This window comes from Drosophila subobscura, chromosome O (genome assembly GCF_008121235.1).
Source record: "Drosophila subobscura isolate 14011-0131.10 chromosome O, UCBerk_Dsub_1.0, whole genome shotgun sequence".
Lineage (NCBI taxonomy): Eukaryota > Metazoa > Arthropoda > Insecta > Diptera > Drosophilidae > Drosophila > Drosophila subobscura.
The window spans coordinates 1,721,497-1,734,061 of NC_048533.1; the positions used below are offsets into that span (position 1 = coordinate 1,721,497).

At 46.4% G+C, this 12,565-nt stretch overlaps 1 protein-coding gene across 7 annotated transcripts; it reads right to left on the reverse strand.

Moving 5' to 3' along the window:
* Positions 1–4,069: 4,069 nt before the first annotated feature.
* Positions 4,070–11,689, reverse strand: LOC117897063 (glutamine--fructose-6-phosphate aminotransferase [isomerizing] 2). Of its 7 annotated transcripts, none has more exons than XM_034805663.1 (10): positions 11,522–11,689; positions 9,165–9,228; positions 8,432–8,629; positions 8,054–8,367; positions 7,852–7,993; positions 7,588–7,614; positions 7,350–7,373; positions 5,609–5,730; positions 4,707–5,546; positions 4,070–4,640 (listed from the first exon to the last, which is right to left on the reverse strand). In XM_034805663.1, the coding sequence occupies exons 2-10, from the start codon at positions 9,169–9,171 to the stop codon at positions 4,266–4,268; spliced, it is 2,049 nt and encodes a 682-aa protein (XP_034661554.1). In that variant the 5' UTR covers positions 9,172–9,228; positions 11,522–11,689; the 3' UTR covers positions 4,070–4,265. The 7 variants fall into 7 exon arrangements, with proteins under 7 accessions (XP_034661554.1, XP_034661550.1, XP_034661556.1 ...); XM_034805659.1 differs by having other exon boundaries at positions 5,609–5,766; XM_034805665.1 differs by lacking the exon at positions 7,588–7,614.
* Between the last annotated feature and the right edge of the window lie 876 nt (positions 11,690–12,565).

The following is a 12,565-nucleotide window of genomic DNA, read 5'->3' on the forward strand; positions in this document are numbered from 1 at the left end:
ATTATTCTCATAAGAGCTTGTGCGGCAACGCGGTTTGTGTAGTGGCACGCAGACGTTGAAATTTTTCGATCCGTGGCAGCCACAGCTGGGACATGGACGTGGACGCGGCTGGCGGGTCTGACTGGCTCCGACTCTGACTGCGAGTCTGCTTCTGCCTGCATCCGCTGGCAAACCGCCGAATACTTTAGAATGTATTTTCGTTTGGTTTTTGTGTGCTCCTCTCGTCGTCTCTGACCACTTTATTCCTTTGCCGTTTTGTTGCTCTGCACCGCTGCTCCCAATTGCGTTCGTTTCCCGGCCCAGAGCTCGCAGTGGTTTCAGAAATTGCGTTGGCATTGCAAATAACCTGCTTGTGCGTTTTAGTCCTCAACTCCAGTTCCAACTCGAGGCCCGAGGTTTCCTGATACGCGGTTGCTCCGCTGCATGGTAGCGAGCGTCTGACTTGAAGCGGAGAACGAGAACCACAGTGCAAGTTCCAGTGCCAACTGCCAACTGCCAGCAGACAGACAGATGCTCCAAAGTACGTAAATAAACGAGTGTATGGGGTAGCTAAAGTTGGGCAAAAATGAAGAGATCTGAAAATCATTTCCTGGCCAGGGAACGTGATTGTAGAGTTTCGATTATTCTGGATCTGTGTTATGGGTTTCAGTCATACAAGAGACAAGAGGACTTCCAAGTACGTGTAGAAATAATTTCTTCTGCCTGTAACTTTTTCAATCTCACTACTGGTCCTCGAAGCGGATCCTGATGACATTTTGTGGGTGTCTTCATTGTCTTTTGTTTCTCATGAATAAAATCATAAACCATAACAATTATCGTTTGAATTGTTTTGATTTGATTTTATGGTGAAACTTTTCATTCTCAGGTGGCTTGAAAAAACATAAAAAGCCTTATGAAAAGCGAGTTCATGGCTCTACAAGTTTCAAAGGGCCAAGCCAAACATTGGGTCCTATCTCGGCTAGTCCTGATCCCTTGAAGACGTCCACACTTTCTGCTTTCCAACGATGTCAAGGACAGTGGGAAAAGCGTCCACACATTTGCCTGAACCATTGTCAATTCCGTTTCCGTTCTCACTCCCAAAGTCCGCACCCGGCAGGACGAAAGTTATTTTGGAAAGAAGTTTGCCAACTTTTTGTTGCATATTTAAAACGGGTTTACGCGCAGCACTCATAGTCGGGCGAGTGAAATGAGATAACTTTGCAAATATATTCAATTATCTTTTCTCCAGAGATAATTTCAGAGTGCTGGCTGTCCGAACTTTCCATTTGCAGCGCCCACTTCCCCATTGTGCTCTTGGAGTCTCAAAAGCATTTGTCACAGTCCCCGAGGAACATTCACCTGCCATGGAAATGGAAACCCAACGAAAGTTTTGCGCTCCGCTCCACTCCGCCCCACCCCCGCTCCAGTATCGTTCCTGTCCAAAGAGTGGACACGTTGGGTCCGACGTCCAGGCCAGGCCAGGGCATCTGGCACGCATGTGAGCTGCGAGTATTCCCTGCGAAGAGCGCCATCCTCGAACGTGTTGAGTATAATTTGCACAAATTGACTCTCCACTGTGGTAATCATCGAGAAACCTCAATCGATACCGATACCAGCTGTGAGCTGGAGCTAGATATGGAGCACCCGACCCGACTGTTGACGTTAACTCGGGTAGTAAATTGACACTCTGTCCGGACCCAATGCCCGGATAAGTAAAGCCTTGCTCCATTTGATACCAATCAAGGACATCAATCGGATAGACTGGGTCTGGCTCAGACTCAGGCTCCTAAGCCTTTCAATTCAATCCAACCGCACGCACAAGTCTCAATTAATTGAGTTGGTAAAGTCCCCCTTCGAGGAAGAGTATGAGTACGGGAGAGTATGTCGCGGGAAGTCGAAAACGTTCCCTGATTTATAGACACATATAGCACACACATACATAAATGTTACACAACAGAGGACAATTCTGTACCGGGAAGAAAACATAACATTTGACTGAAGTATGTATGCAATCGGGAAATTATAGACTGCGGAATGGGTGGAAATTCCCTCAAATGAAAGGGCAATTTGATGAGGAAAGGGCACGGAAACTTTAAACGAAAAAAATGAGCAGGCAATGGCAATTGCCGCATAATCCGGATACGCATTGCAGCTCCTAATGAGGCAATTGAAGAAATAAGTAGAACGTGCTGTCGGCTATCGGAACTACGAGAACCACGGGCGACAACGACAACGACGACAACGGCGACGGCGACGTGGAGGCGGACTTTCAGGTGGCAAGGCAACAGCCACGGACTGGGGCGAGATAAAAGTTTCTTATGTTATTACCTGAACGTGTTTTGATAGCAGTTCTGAAAGTTCTCTCACGTCGGGAAATGCATAAATATGTTTCCGTTTCATTTTCATTTTCACACCGGCGGACAAACGGAAGCGAACTTTGAGCTGCCCAAAGCTGCCCGAATGCAATGGCGGAATGTGGAATGTGACTCGCAGCAATTTACCGGAATGTGTTACAGCCTCGAATTTCTACAAACTCTTTCCATCCGCCATTGCTGGACGAAAGGGAGAGATGTGGACTGGAACTTTCACTGAAGGCCCTCTTTATACCGGTCCTGACATTCGGTAAGTCCGCCAGACTAGAAACAATCTAAAACCAATTACCAGATGGTTTTCCACATGCTTTGGCTTGGCGCGGCTTGCATTGGCTTGGTCTGAAGACAGGATGCGAATAAATATTCGAAAATCGCGCAATTCAATTCCACCCGCCACACACCCGAGAATCCAATCCCCGCTTAAAGCTCTGACAGCTCAGACCCTCAGACCCGTCGGCAGGCGATGAGTCAATTAACCAATCGAGCCATGTGCATACAGACAATAAACTCAAGTCGGGTTGACTTACCTCCAGAGAATGACTAAGAATATAAGAGGATATGTGGATAAGGCAAAGCTAACGAGCTAACGCAATCCTCAATGGGGTACGAAAATGACAAAAAAAAGTATGCAGTATGTCCAGTACATTTAATTTGAAAATTGTATAGTCATCCATGCTGATTGTTTTTTGCCCATGTCTAATTTCCAAACCAAGATTGTTTTAAACTGTTGCAATCAATCCGCGCAGTCTTGAGGCTTCCCCCCGTATCGATCCAAAAATGTGTGTACGAGAAAGGAGATACCCTAATGGGTATCCCAGAAAAAACAAAACATAAAAAGGCGTCGAGCATTCCAGACAAATTACGCGATGCCTGCCAGGCTGCCTGTCTGTTCTCGAGCTGCCTGGCGGAGATCCAAGTGAGCCTGCGTCTGCTTCCAGGAGTGCTTAATCTAGATTATACACCCTGCGGTAGCCGAATAGGAAATAAAATGAACATTCCCGACCATGTTCAATTTGAGGGAGACGTCTGCGCCGTTTACCTGCCGTGCAAGTACCTGGCGATGGGAATGCCAATGGCCATTGGAGGTCCGACTGGTGCGGGGTTCGTGGTTGGTCCTTCATTCGATTATTTTCCATTTATTTCTTAGTATTTGTTTGGCTTTAGCCGGGGTTTTTGCTTCCGGGCTTGGCTTGTCTTGAAGCCATAACCGTTTAGTAGCGATACCGACGCTGTTTCGCGTAAAGGAAAAGTGTGTGGCGCCGATGGAGCCAAATCGACACGCACCCTTAACATCTGGTTCCTCCTTGTGGCTTTTCGAATGTTTTTGTGTACGCTGTTTTGTGGCACACATTCGTTTTTATGTCATCCAATTCAAGATTCCATTTCATTAAAGCTTCCTCGCGGTGGCGCCATTGATTAGTCTTGCCACAACAATCTTCTCTGACTTTACGGAGAATTAAAAATAATTGATTATAAGTATATAGACTACTCAATATCGAATTAGCATAGCACTGACAAAATATACTAAACACATTCATCTAGTTCCATCTGATCCACGAGGGAAGGAAACCATAGCAAAGCCAACTATTTTATTTCTCCCATAAAACCAGACAGACGAAAGAACTGTTGTGCTTGTCAAGAATATCTAACAGATACATTGTTGTGGCATAACTGTGAACGAATATATTCCATATAAAAATGAACTCGAACGAGAAAACTTCAATTTAATAATTGGTGTGTAAATCGATATGAGTACAAGTATAGAGATGTGTGTGTAAAAGTGTTTATGAAGTAGTAAATATTGATGAACAGGTATGTGCGACGATGAATCAGATTCTCGCACGAATTTGTGTTCCAATATGTGGGGAGATTATTATGATAAGAGTCCAAAGGGTCTTGGTGCTCGGAGTCGCACTATTCGACAGTGACAGACTTGGCCAAGTTTCTGGGACAGTCGACGTCGCACCCACGCAGAACGGCAATGTGATATGAGAGCAGTTGCATGGGAATGACGGTGAGGATGCCCTGGAGGCAGTCGACAGTGCGGGGAATTTCCAGGCTACGGGAAGAGAATGCCTTCGTCTCCTCGTCGCCCTCTTCGCAGATGATGATGGGACATCCCTTGCGGGATGTGACCTGTTGCAAGGCGTTCATGCACTTGACATACACAGGATCGCGCAGCACGATCATCAGGACGGGCATTGAGTCGTCGACCAGGGCTAGGGGGCCGTGCTTCAGCTCTCCGGCCATGATGCCCTCACTGTGCATGTAGGTAAGTTCCTTTACTTTCTGTTGATTGCAAATATGTGTTAGCGAGAACTATCGACATTCACAGCGAAGGCAGAAGCTACTTACCAGAGCGCCCTCCAGGCAGGTAGCAAAGTTGTAGCCGCGTCCCATGATCAAAAGGGACTTGTGCTGGTAGAGATCCTTGGCCAGTTCTTGCACCTTGGAGTCGAGCTTGAGCACCTTTCGGATCTGGTCGGCGAGATTGGACAACGCCTGCAGAATCTCTAGGCGACGCTGCTGCAGCGATAGCCGATCCTCGGACATGACCAGCGCGAACATCACCAACGAAATGAACTGCGAGGTGTAGGCCTTCGTCGAGGCCACACCTATCTCTGGTCCGGCATTGATGTGCACCCCGCAGTGCGATTCGCGACAGATGCTGCTGCCCACTGTGTTCGTGATGCCCATGATCAGAGCCCCTCGCTGCTTGCAGTAGCGCAGCGCCATCAGAGTGTCGGCTGTCTCGCCGGACTGAGAGATGAAGAAGCACACATCGTCCCGGAAAATGGGTGTGTTGCGGTCCAGAAAGTCGGAGGCAAGCTCCACCATGACAGGCAGCTCGGTCAGCTCCTCAAGCAGCTGGCGGGTGGCCACTGCACTGTGGTACGATGTTCCGCATCCGATCAGCATGAGGCGACGACAGCGCTTAATCTCTGGAATGTAGTCCTTAATGCCGCCCAGCACAATTGCATTGCCATCGAAGCGGACTCGGCCTCTCATTGTGTTGACCACTGAGTCCGGCTGCTCGAAGATCTCCTTTTGCATGAAGTAGTCGTAGTTTCCCTTCATTATCTGCTGGATTTCCATTTTCAGAGTCGTAATCTCACGAGCATGCGGATCGTCCAGGCTCTTCTTCAGCCGATGGATGCTCAATGTACCGTCCCGAACTGCGGCAACATCGTCATCCTGTGAATCAAGTATTCGCATCATATCTATGCCCATTCAGAAATTACTTATGTGAATCTTACCTCCAGGTAGATGACCCGGTTGGTGTGCTCAATAACGGCCGAAGCGTCCGAGGCAAAGAAATACTCGACTTCCTTCTCCTCCAGCGGCATGAACTCCGAGGTGCTGTCTGAGCGCGGCAACACTGGCAATTCACGAGTTTGTCCGTGTGGACGAGTTTCTATTTGGTTAATTTGGCATTTCGATGGCGTTGACATTGATTCGGTTCGTTGCAGGGCGTGAGGCGTGAGGCGTGTGGCGTGTGGCGTGAGGCGTGTGTGAAGGTGAGGATGGTATTTATGGCGATGCGTGTTGCATTTTGCGTGTTGTGTTTCGTGTGTGTTGTGTTGCAGTTCCAATCCACCAGCGCAATAGGTGACGAGATAGGGCAGGACATGGCAATGGCGATGGCGTGTGTTTGTGTGGGAGTTTGTTTGTATTTGTGTGTGTGTGGAATGAGTTTTGCGTGATGGGTAGGGGCAGGGAGTCAGCGGAGCGGGTAAACGAAAGTAAATACGTAGAAATATCATCAATATCATCATATCCAAAATTGCATTCGCATTTCGCTGCCCACAAATATCCCGCCAATCATCCCCTATTTCTGGCTCAATTTCTGCCATTTAATGGGCAAAATAAAACTATTTCTAATATCATTGCGAAAGTGGGCCAAACATAATCTATTTAATTATGCGGTTGTGCATTGTTAGTGCAGAATATGATTGCTACCATTCCATATACATATGTACATACCCATGCCTCCACATACTATGAGTACAGATATTTTGTGTGGTTTTCTTTGGTATTAAAACTTACTTTTTGAAGATTAAACTGGTAACAGACTGCGCATCAAGCGGTCAATGCAGTTTCACTTTGCCTCTGAGTGTATTTACCTTAAGCTCTCGTATTCCAAGCCTTCAAAGTTAAAGAGTTCCCCTAAATCCTTTGCCCATTTCTCCACCCACTCGCATCGAATAAAGTACGAAATCATTAAGCGGCAGCAGCCGCACGGGAAGATTATGGAATGTACACACACAGACTACAGTTTAACGACAAGACATTTCAAGACTTTCAAGACTTTCAGGACTGCAATTTCGTAAATTGAATTTGTTCGGAATTGTATACGAATGTTCGGCTAAATAGATAAATAAATACATATTCAATATGATGAACAAAATGCTAAGAAATCGAGGAGGAACGTGAGACGCTTCGAACGCGTCCCAACTCTTATACACGGTACTCAGTCAGTATATAAGTTCATACATACATACATATGTACATACATACATACATATGTAACCCCATGATTTTTTCGTATTTTACATTTTGCTTTTATTCTACATCAGTCATTTACATCTGCAAAATTTGGTTACTCTATATATGTAGTCTCTAATTTTAGGACGGACAGACAGACATAGCTATATCTACTCAGCAATAGATACTGATCACGAATATTGTAAATACTCTACAGGGTCGGAAAAGCTTCCTTTTGTGTGTTACATTTTTCGACCACAAATACAATATACCCTATCTACTCTTGGACTACAGCGTGTAAAAAGTGGAAAATGCTTTTGCCAACTATTTGATCCCCTAAAAATGCAAAGAATCCATTGGAGTCCGAGGCAGCATTTCGATTATAGTATGTTTATGGTGGGTAGGGCAGTGGCCGTGGGCTGACCACCAGAAGCCGACCAAAACCAGGCAAGCAAGTGTGCGAGTATTTGGTATTTCAGCGTAATCAAAGTACATATTCAAAATAATAGTTACCTTGGGGCTTGCCAGAGTCGGCGTCTAAACAAATGCGAGAGAACAAAACAGAGCAGTGTTACATATATGCATGTACATATCATTTGCAGAGTAAAGTTAAGTGGTACGAGTATGAAAATAGGAATTGAAGGAGTCAGATGTGTGTAAGGCAAGCGTTTGTTATTTTTTTGTTAGCCCAGTGGCCCAGTATTAGGTTTGGATAAGCTTAAGGGGCAAGTGGACTAAGTGGACTGACTACCTTGATCGGAGGTCTGCTTCTTGTCGTCTAGGGATTGGCATCGCAACACAGACAGGGCGGGAAGGAGCGTCGGAGAGTGTCGGCAGGAAGCAGCGTTGGTTATTACGAAGGAATGAACACATTGGACACAGACACAGACAGTTATTTACATAGAGATAGAAGACAAAGGATATTGCTCATCAAGAAAAGTGTGTGCTGATAGCGACAGAGATAGGTGTGGGGGGAAAGGGGTAGTGTTGCCTAGACAGGCCTCTGACCAATTACCTTTGCCGTACAGAATGGGAATGTGATCCGTGGCCAGGCGAGTCTTTGTCTTGATGCCCACCAGCAGGGGGGAGCTCCTGCGCGCGGCCACGCACTCTCCAGGGAAGTGTTTGGACTTGACGGCAACGGCAAAGGCACCTTCCTGCGGGAAGACACGAGATGATAAATCAGACAAAAGATCAGATAAACGCCACCCACTCACCAGCTGCAGAATGGCCTGCTCGACCAGCTCGCGGAACGAATAGGTGGGATGGGTCTTCCACAGGTGGTGCACCAGCTTGGCGAACACCTCCGTGTCGGTCTCGGACTCGAACTCATAGCCACGCTTTCTCAGGAAGGTTTTCACGTCGTTGTAGTTGGTGATGATGCCGTTGTGCACCACAACGAATCCGTTGCCCTCGTCCGACCGTTGCGGATGCGAGTTCCGCTCACACGGCTCGCCGTGCGTGGCCCAGCGGGTGTGCGCAATTCCGATGTGGGTCGCCACCGGCTCACTGTACTCTCCGCCTGTAAAGTCTGAAGACACGAATTAGAGGGTTAGTTTGTGAGGGTTGGCGTGGGGAGGGGGGTAGATTCTTACGCTCTTGGATGGCATCCTCCAGAACCTTAACCTTGCCCATGCGTTTAACCATCACAATATTCTTGCTGTCCGGTGAATCGATGGCAACACCCGTCGAGTCATATCCTCGGTACTCCAGACGCTTCAAGCCCGTAACCAGCAGATCAAGGACCTCCAGCCGAGACTTGGGCGTCAAGTAGTTGAGGTACGCAAAAATACCTGCAGGTGAAATAAGAGATTTGAGAATGGATCGCTCTGCAACACTCAGGCACCAATGCAAGAGCCTGCATATGTAGGTGATATTGACACACCTAGTACATAAACACATGCACATATGTATGTACATACACATGCATAAAGAGAAGTTTAACTTGCAGCAAGCACATTTGGCAAGAGCCAAACCAATTGAGTGGGGCCCAACCAGTTGTGAGGAAATTTGCCTGCAAGCCACGAAACCAGTTTGGACTTGGACTTGGAGCCCGGGTTCGGGTGCGGGACTGGGAACGGCTTCGAGATCGGGTCTGTATCTGTGGGCGATCACTTGAGGTACTGCTGGGGCATACTCGGAGAAAGGCCATCGACGTCCACGGACGTTGCGCAATAGGTCTCAACCCGAGATGCGAGCTCTGGCCCAGATGCAGGCTTACATATCGATTGTAATGATTCGAGCTGAATCATGCTGCCCCGCCAATTCAATGAACCAAATCTTAAATGCTTCTCGCAAAGTTCAACGTCGCATACCTGAGTTACTTACCGCACATTATTTCTGCAGCAGATTATTTGAAGGAAGTTGGAGAGGAGTACGTTCCAGACGGTATCTGTAATAAGAAAAGTCATGGTTTGATAATCGAAACAAATCAAAATACTTATGTATGTGTGTGTGCCTTCTACGAGTGTGAATGTATGTATGTTGATACTAATTGCCCATGATTGATGGCCTAGAATACCCCCAGTCGGAAACATATCTACTCTTAGGAGGGAATGGTATACAGTACTTATAATACACATGTAGGAATGGGAGAGTGCTTCCCAACAATTGCGGATATCTGAGAATGTTTTCGAGCTCTGGTATGTGTTTGTTATCAACTGGTTGCTGCCACGTCCCCGTCCCCATCCCCTCCGTGCCCACTGCTGCTTCGGTTCCAGTTGAAGTTCTCTTTCCCATCTCCAGCACTTAAATGAGTGCTCGCTTCAGTTGACACAAATGGCAATTTCTTGTATTCGAGATTCCTGAATGTTGACTGCTAAACTCTGCTCTGCAATTCACTCTATTTTCTAGCCCAATCTTTATGCGCTGAAACCCGTCTTTGGGTCCGCGTCCGGGTAGGCATCGTAGGCACAGTGAATGGTTGGAGAAAACAGCCTAGGCTTAGACACCAATAAACGATCAACCGAAATCATAGTCATTGGATAATTGATTGGATTGTTTTTTCAACTAAATTTATATTTAGACCTCAGGCCTCAGGGGTATGTTGTGTTGACACTCCACAGTAGAGCAGTCATCTATGCATATTGACACAATCACGTTCTTTGATTGGAATTTGCATTTCTTGTCACTTTCCTACTTTTTGCAGAAATGCACTCTAATCATACAATTTCGGGTTGCAGACAAGTCTCAGCGTATGAATCATTTGGCCCGACGAGTACCAGTCAAGAATACTGAATGCTTTCTTATCATCTTATCATCTTATCAGAGCAAACAGACGGCTTCCTCTCTTCCACTTCCACCTATGCGAAAGGCAGCAGTGAAGGTGATCGGACCAAACAAATATTAACAGCGGCAAGTCAGTGACAAAGAAAGATTTAGCTCTCAATAAAGTTTACAAGCACTAAAGGCAGACAACTTAATTTTACGACTCTCTATTCATTCATGTTCCCTAGGAGCACACTCTCGTCATGATAGTGATTGTAAATAGATAGGTATTAAACTGAGGACTGTGAAGCGGAAACCAAAGCCATTTAATGGAAGATTTCTTGCCTATAATTATTAATCTATCAATTATTAATCAATCTATAAATCTATCAATTTCGTTTATTTTTTTCTGATATTGTGGGCCAAAAACTTATGCAGTCCTAAAGTAACTTTCCAGAAATGTTGTTCAGAATTGGACTTATAGAAATACTATCCAACTGATAGTCAGATACTTGAGCTTAACGTTGGACAGTTCCCGGAATCTATATCAATCAATTTGGATCGAAGTAAGCAGTTATCGCAGACTACTTTCGGCACATTTAAATATAAATACTGCGCTGTTTGTGCATCTGAGTTGATAACAAAAATGAAGAGGTTGGTCGAGGCAGACTTGTAATTAATTCCCAAAATTGGCACAGACACCACCGATGGCTGGAGTACGTTTTGGTCCCTGCAACCGCGCCACTCTTTGGCGCCCTGTTTTTGGCACGGGCCGCACAGCCAACTTTACTTTGGTTTCACAGCTTGGCTTGGCTTGACTTTGCAGTTGTGTGTGCATTTAGTGGGGCGGAGTGGGGCTGAGCAATACGAGCAATACGAGTACATCGAAAAATGGGTCACCGCGCCGCTGCAGAGCTGGTCTGCTGCTAACTTGGGTGGGACTTGCTGTTTGAAATCGCCTGGCTTAGCCTGTTTTTTAGTTTATTTTTAGATTTTGATTGTTTTTCCTTTTGCTGAGGCTAACCGCGGCAGCCCGCCTAATCATCGCCGGCAGGTCGAACAGGTATTTTACATAAGACGAACCAACAAATTTTGACCGAAATTTTGGTTTTCGAGCGGGTTTTTGTGTGTTGCCCCACAACACCGAGGCTTCGATGTTGTGTGTACATATATTTGTTGATTTTATAGTCCTACAGGTACGAGTGTGTATTTAATTCAATTAGAGTTTGCCGCGCTGGCACCGGCCACAACAGCAACCAAACTAGCGATGTCACAGTACACCGAACTCCGATTGAAATGCGCTCCGCATCGCGTCAAGCACTTTGGGCAGTGAGGTACGAGCAGGTGTCGTCGTTCAACACGAATGTTTAATATATACACATTCTGCTCCCTTCCACCCTCCCCCTCCTTCCAGTTCCACTAATCACATTGCTGTCCGGGGGCACTGGCAGGGACCACATCAGTTGTCTTTAACTCACATGAGCAGCTTTGAGTTGGATCTCGAGTCGTGTTGGCTGTCTTTGGCGGGGCAGCGTAACTGGTTGTGGTTGTTCGGATGGGATGGGATCGTATCGAATCGGTCGGTGTACGCTCGCACAACTAGCCAACTTTGCTATCAAATTAACACTGAGCTCACTTCAAAAAGCAACTCGCTCTAAATGTGCCTCTTTTATAGGCCGCAGACAGCAGACCGCATCGCAGCTGCCACTGCCACAGCCGATGGCCCGATCCGCCCCGATCGTTAATGTCAAAGAGCCCGAGTCCGAGTCCGAGACCGAGACCGAGACACACACAGAGACCGAGCACACACTCTCTCACGAGCCCACTTCGCGCTTACTGATTCTTTTATTTTGTGGCCGTTGCCGTTGGCACTGCGTGAGCTCACAGAGAGCGTGAGGTTGCTCTTCGGCCAAATTTGTACTGCGAACACTCTCCCACAATGCGGGCCATCAAGACATAACATTCTACGGGGCTAGATATGTGGGTTGGCTGAATCAAAACAAACCTCCAGGCAGATCAGATTGTGTTTATCGCGCATACGCCACGTTGCGATTAGAAATGTCTGTGTGCTCTCCAAAAACTTGCACTATCTCATGGATATTTCGCATGCTCTCATCTCAATGCACTAAAGCTCTTGCAAATAGACAGATCTCAGATTAGTGTACATCGAACCTGGCGCTCTTTAAAATTCGTCGACGGACAATTCGCTGAATTTCTGTTGGGCCTTCGGTGAACTTGTTTTGACACTGTCTAATCGAACGAAACAAACTTTGGCATTTTAAAGGCATCCATCCCGGTGCAGTCGATGTCGAACCACACAACTTCAATGAAGGAACTCGTTGTAGCCTGAGAGAAATCAATATGCATTGTATCTAAAAGCATGTTTAAATTGAAAAAGAGCGCCATTGCTACAATTACAATTAGCAAAAGCGACAATAGCCGTATGGGCCATTAGTAATATTGTATTAACTATTGTGTTCCAGTTGAAAAACCAATGTCGCATTAATTATGAACTTCATATT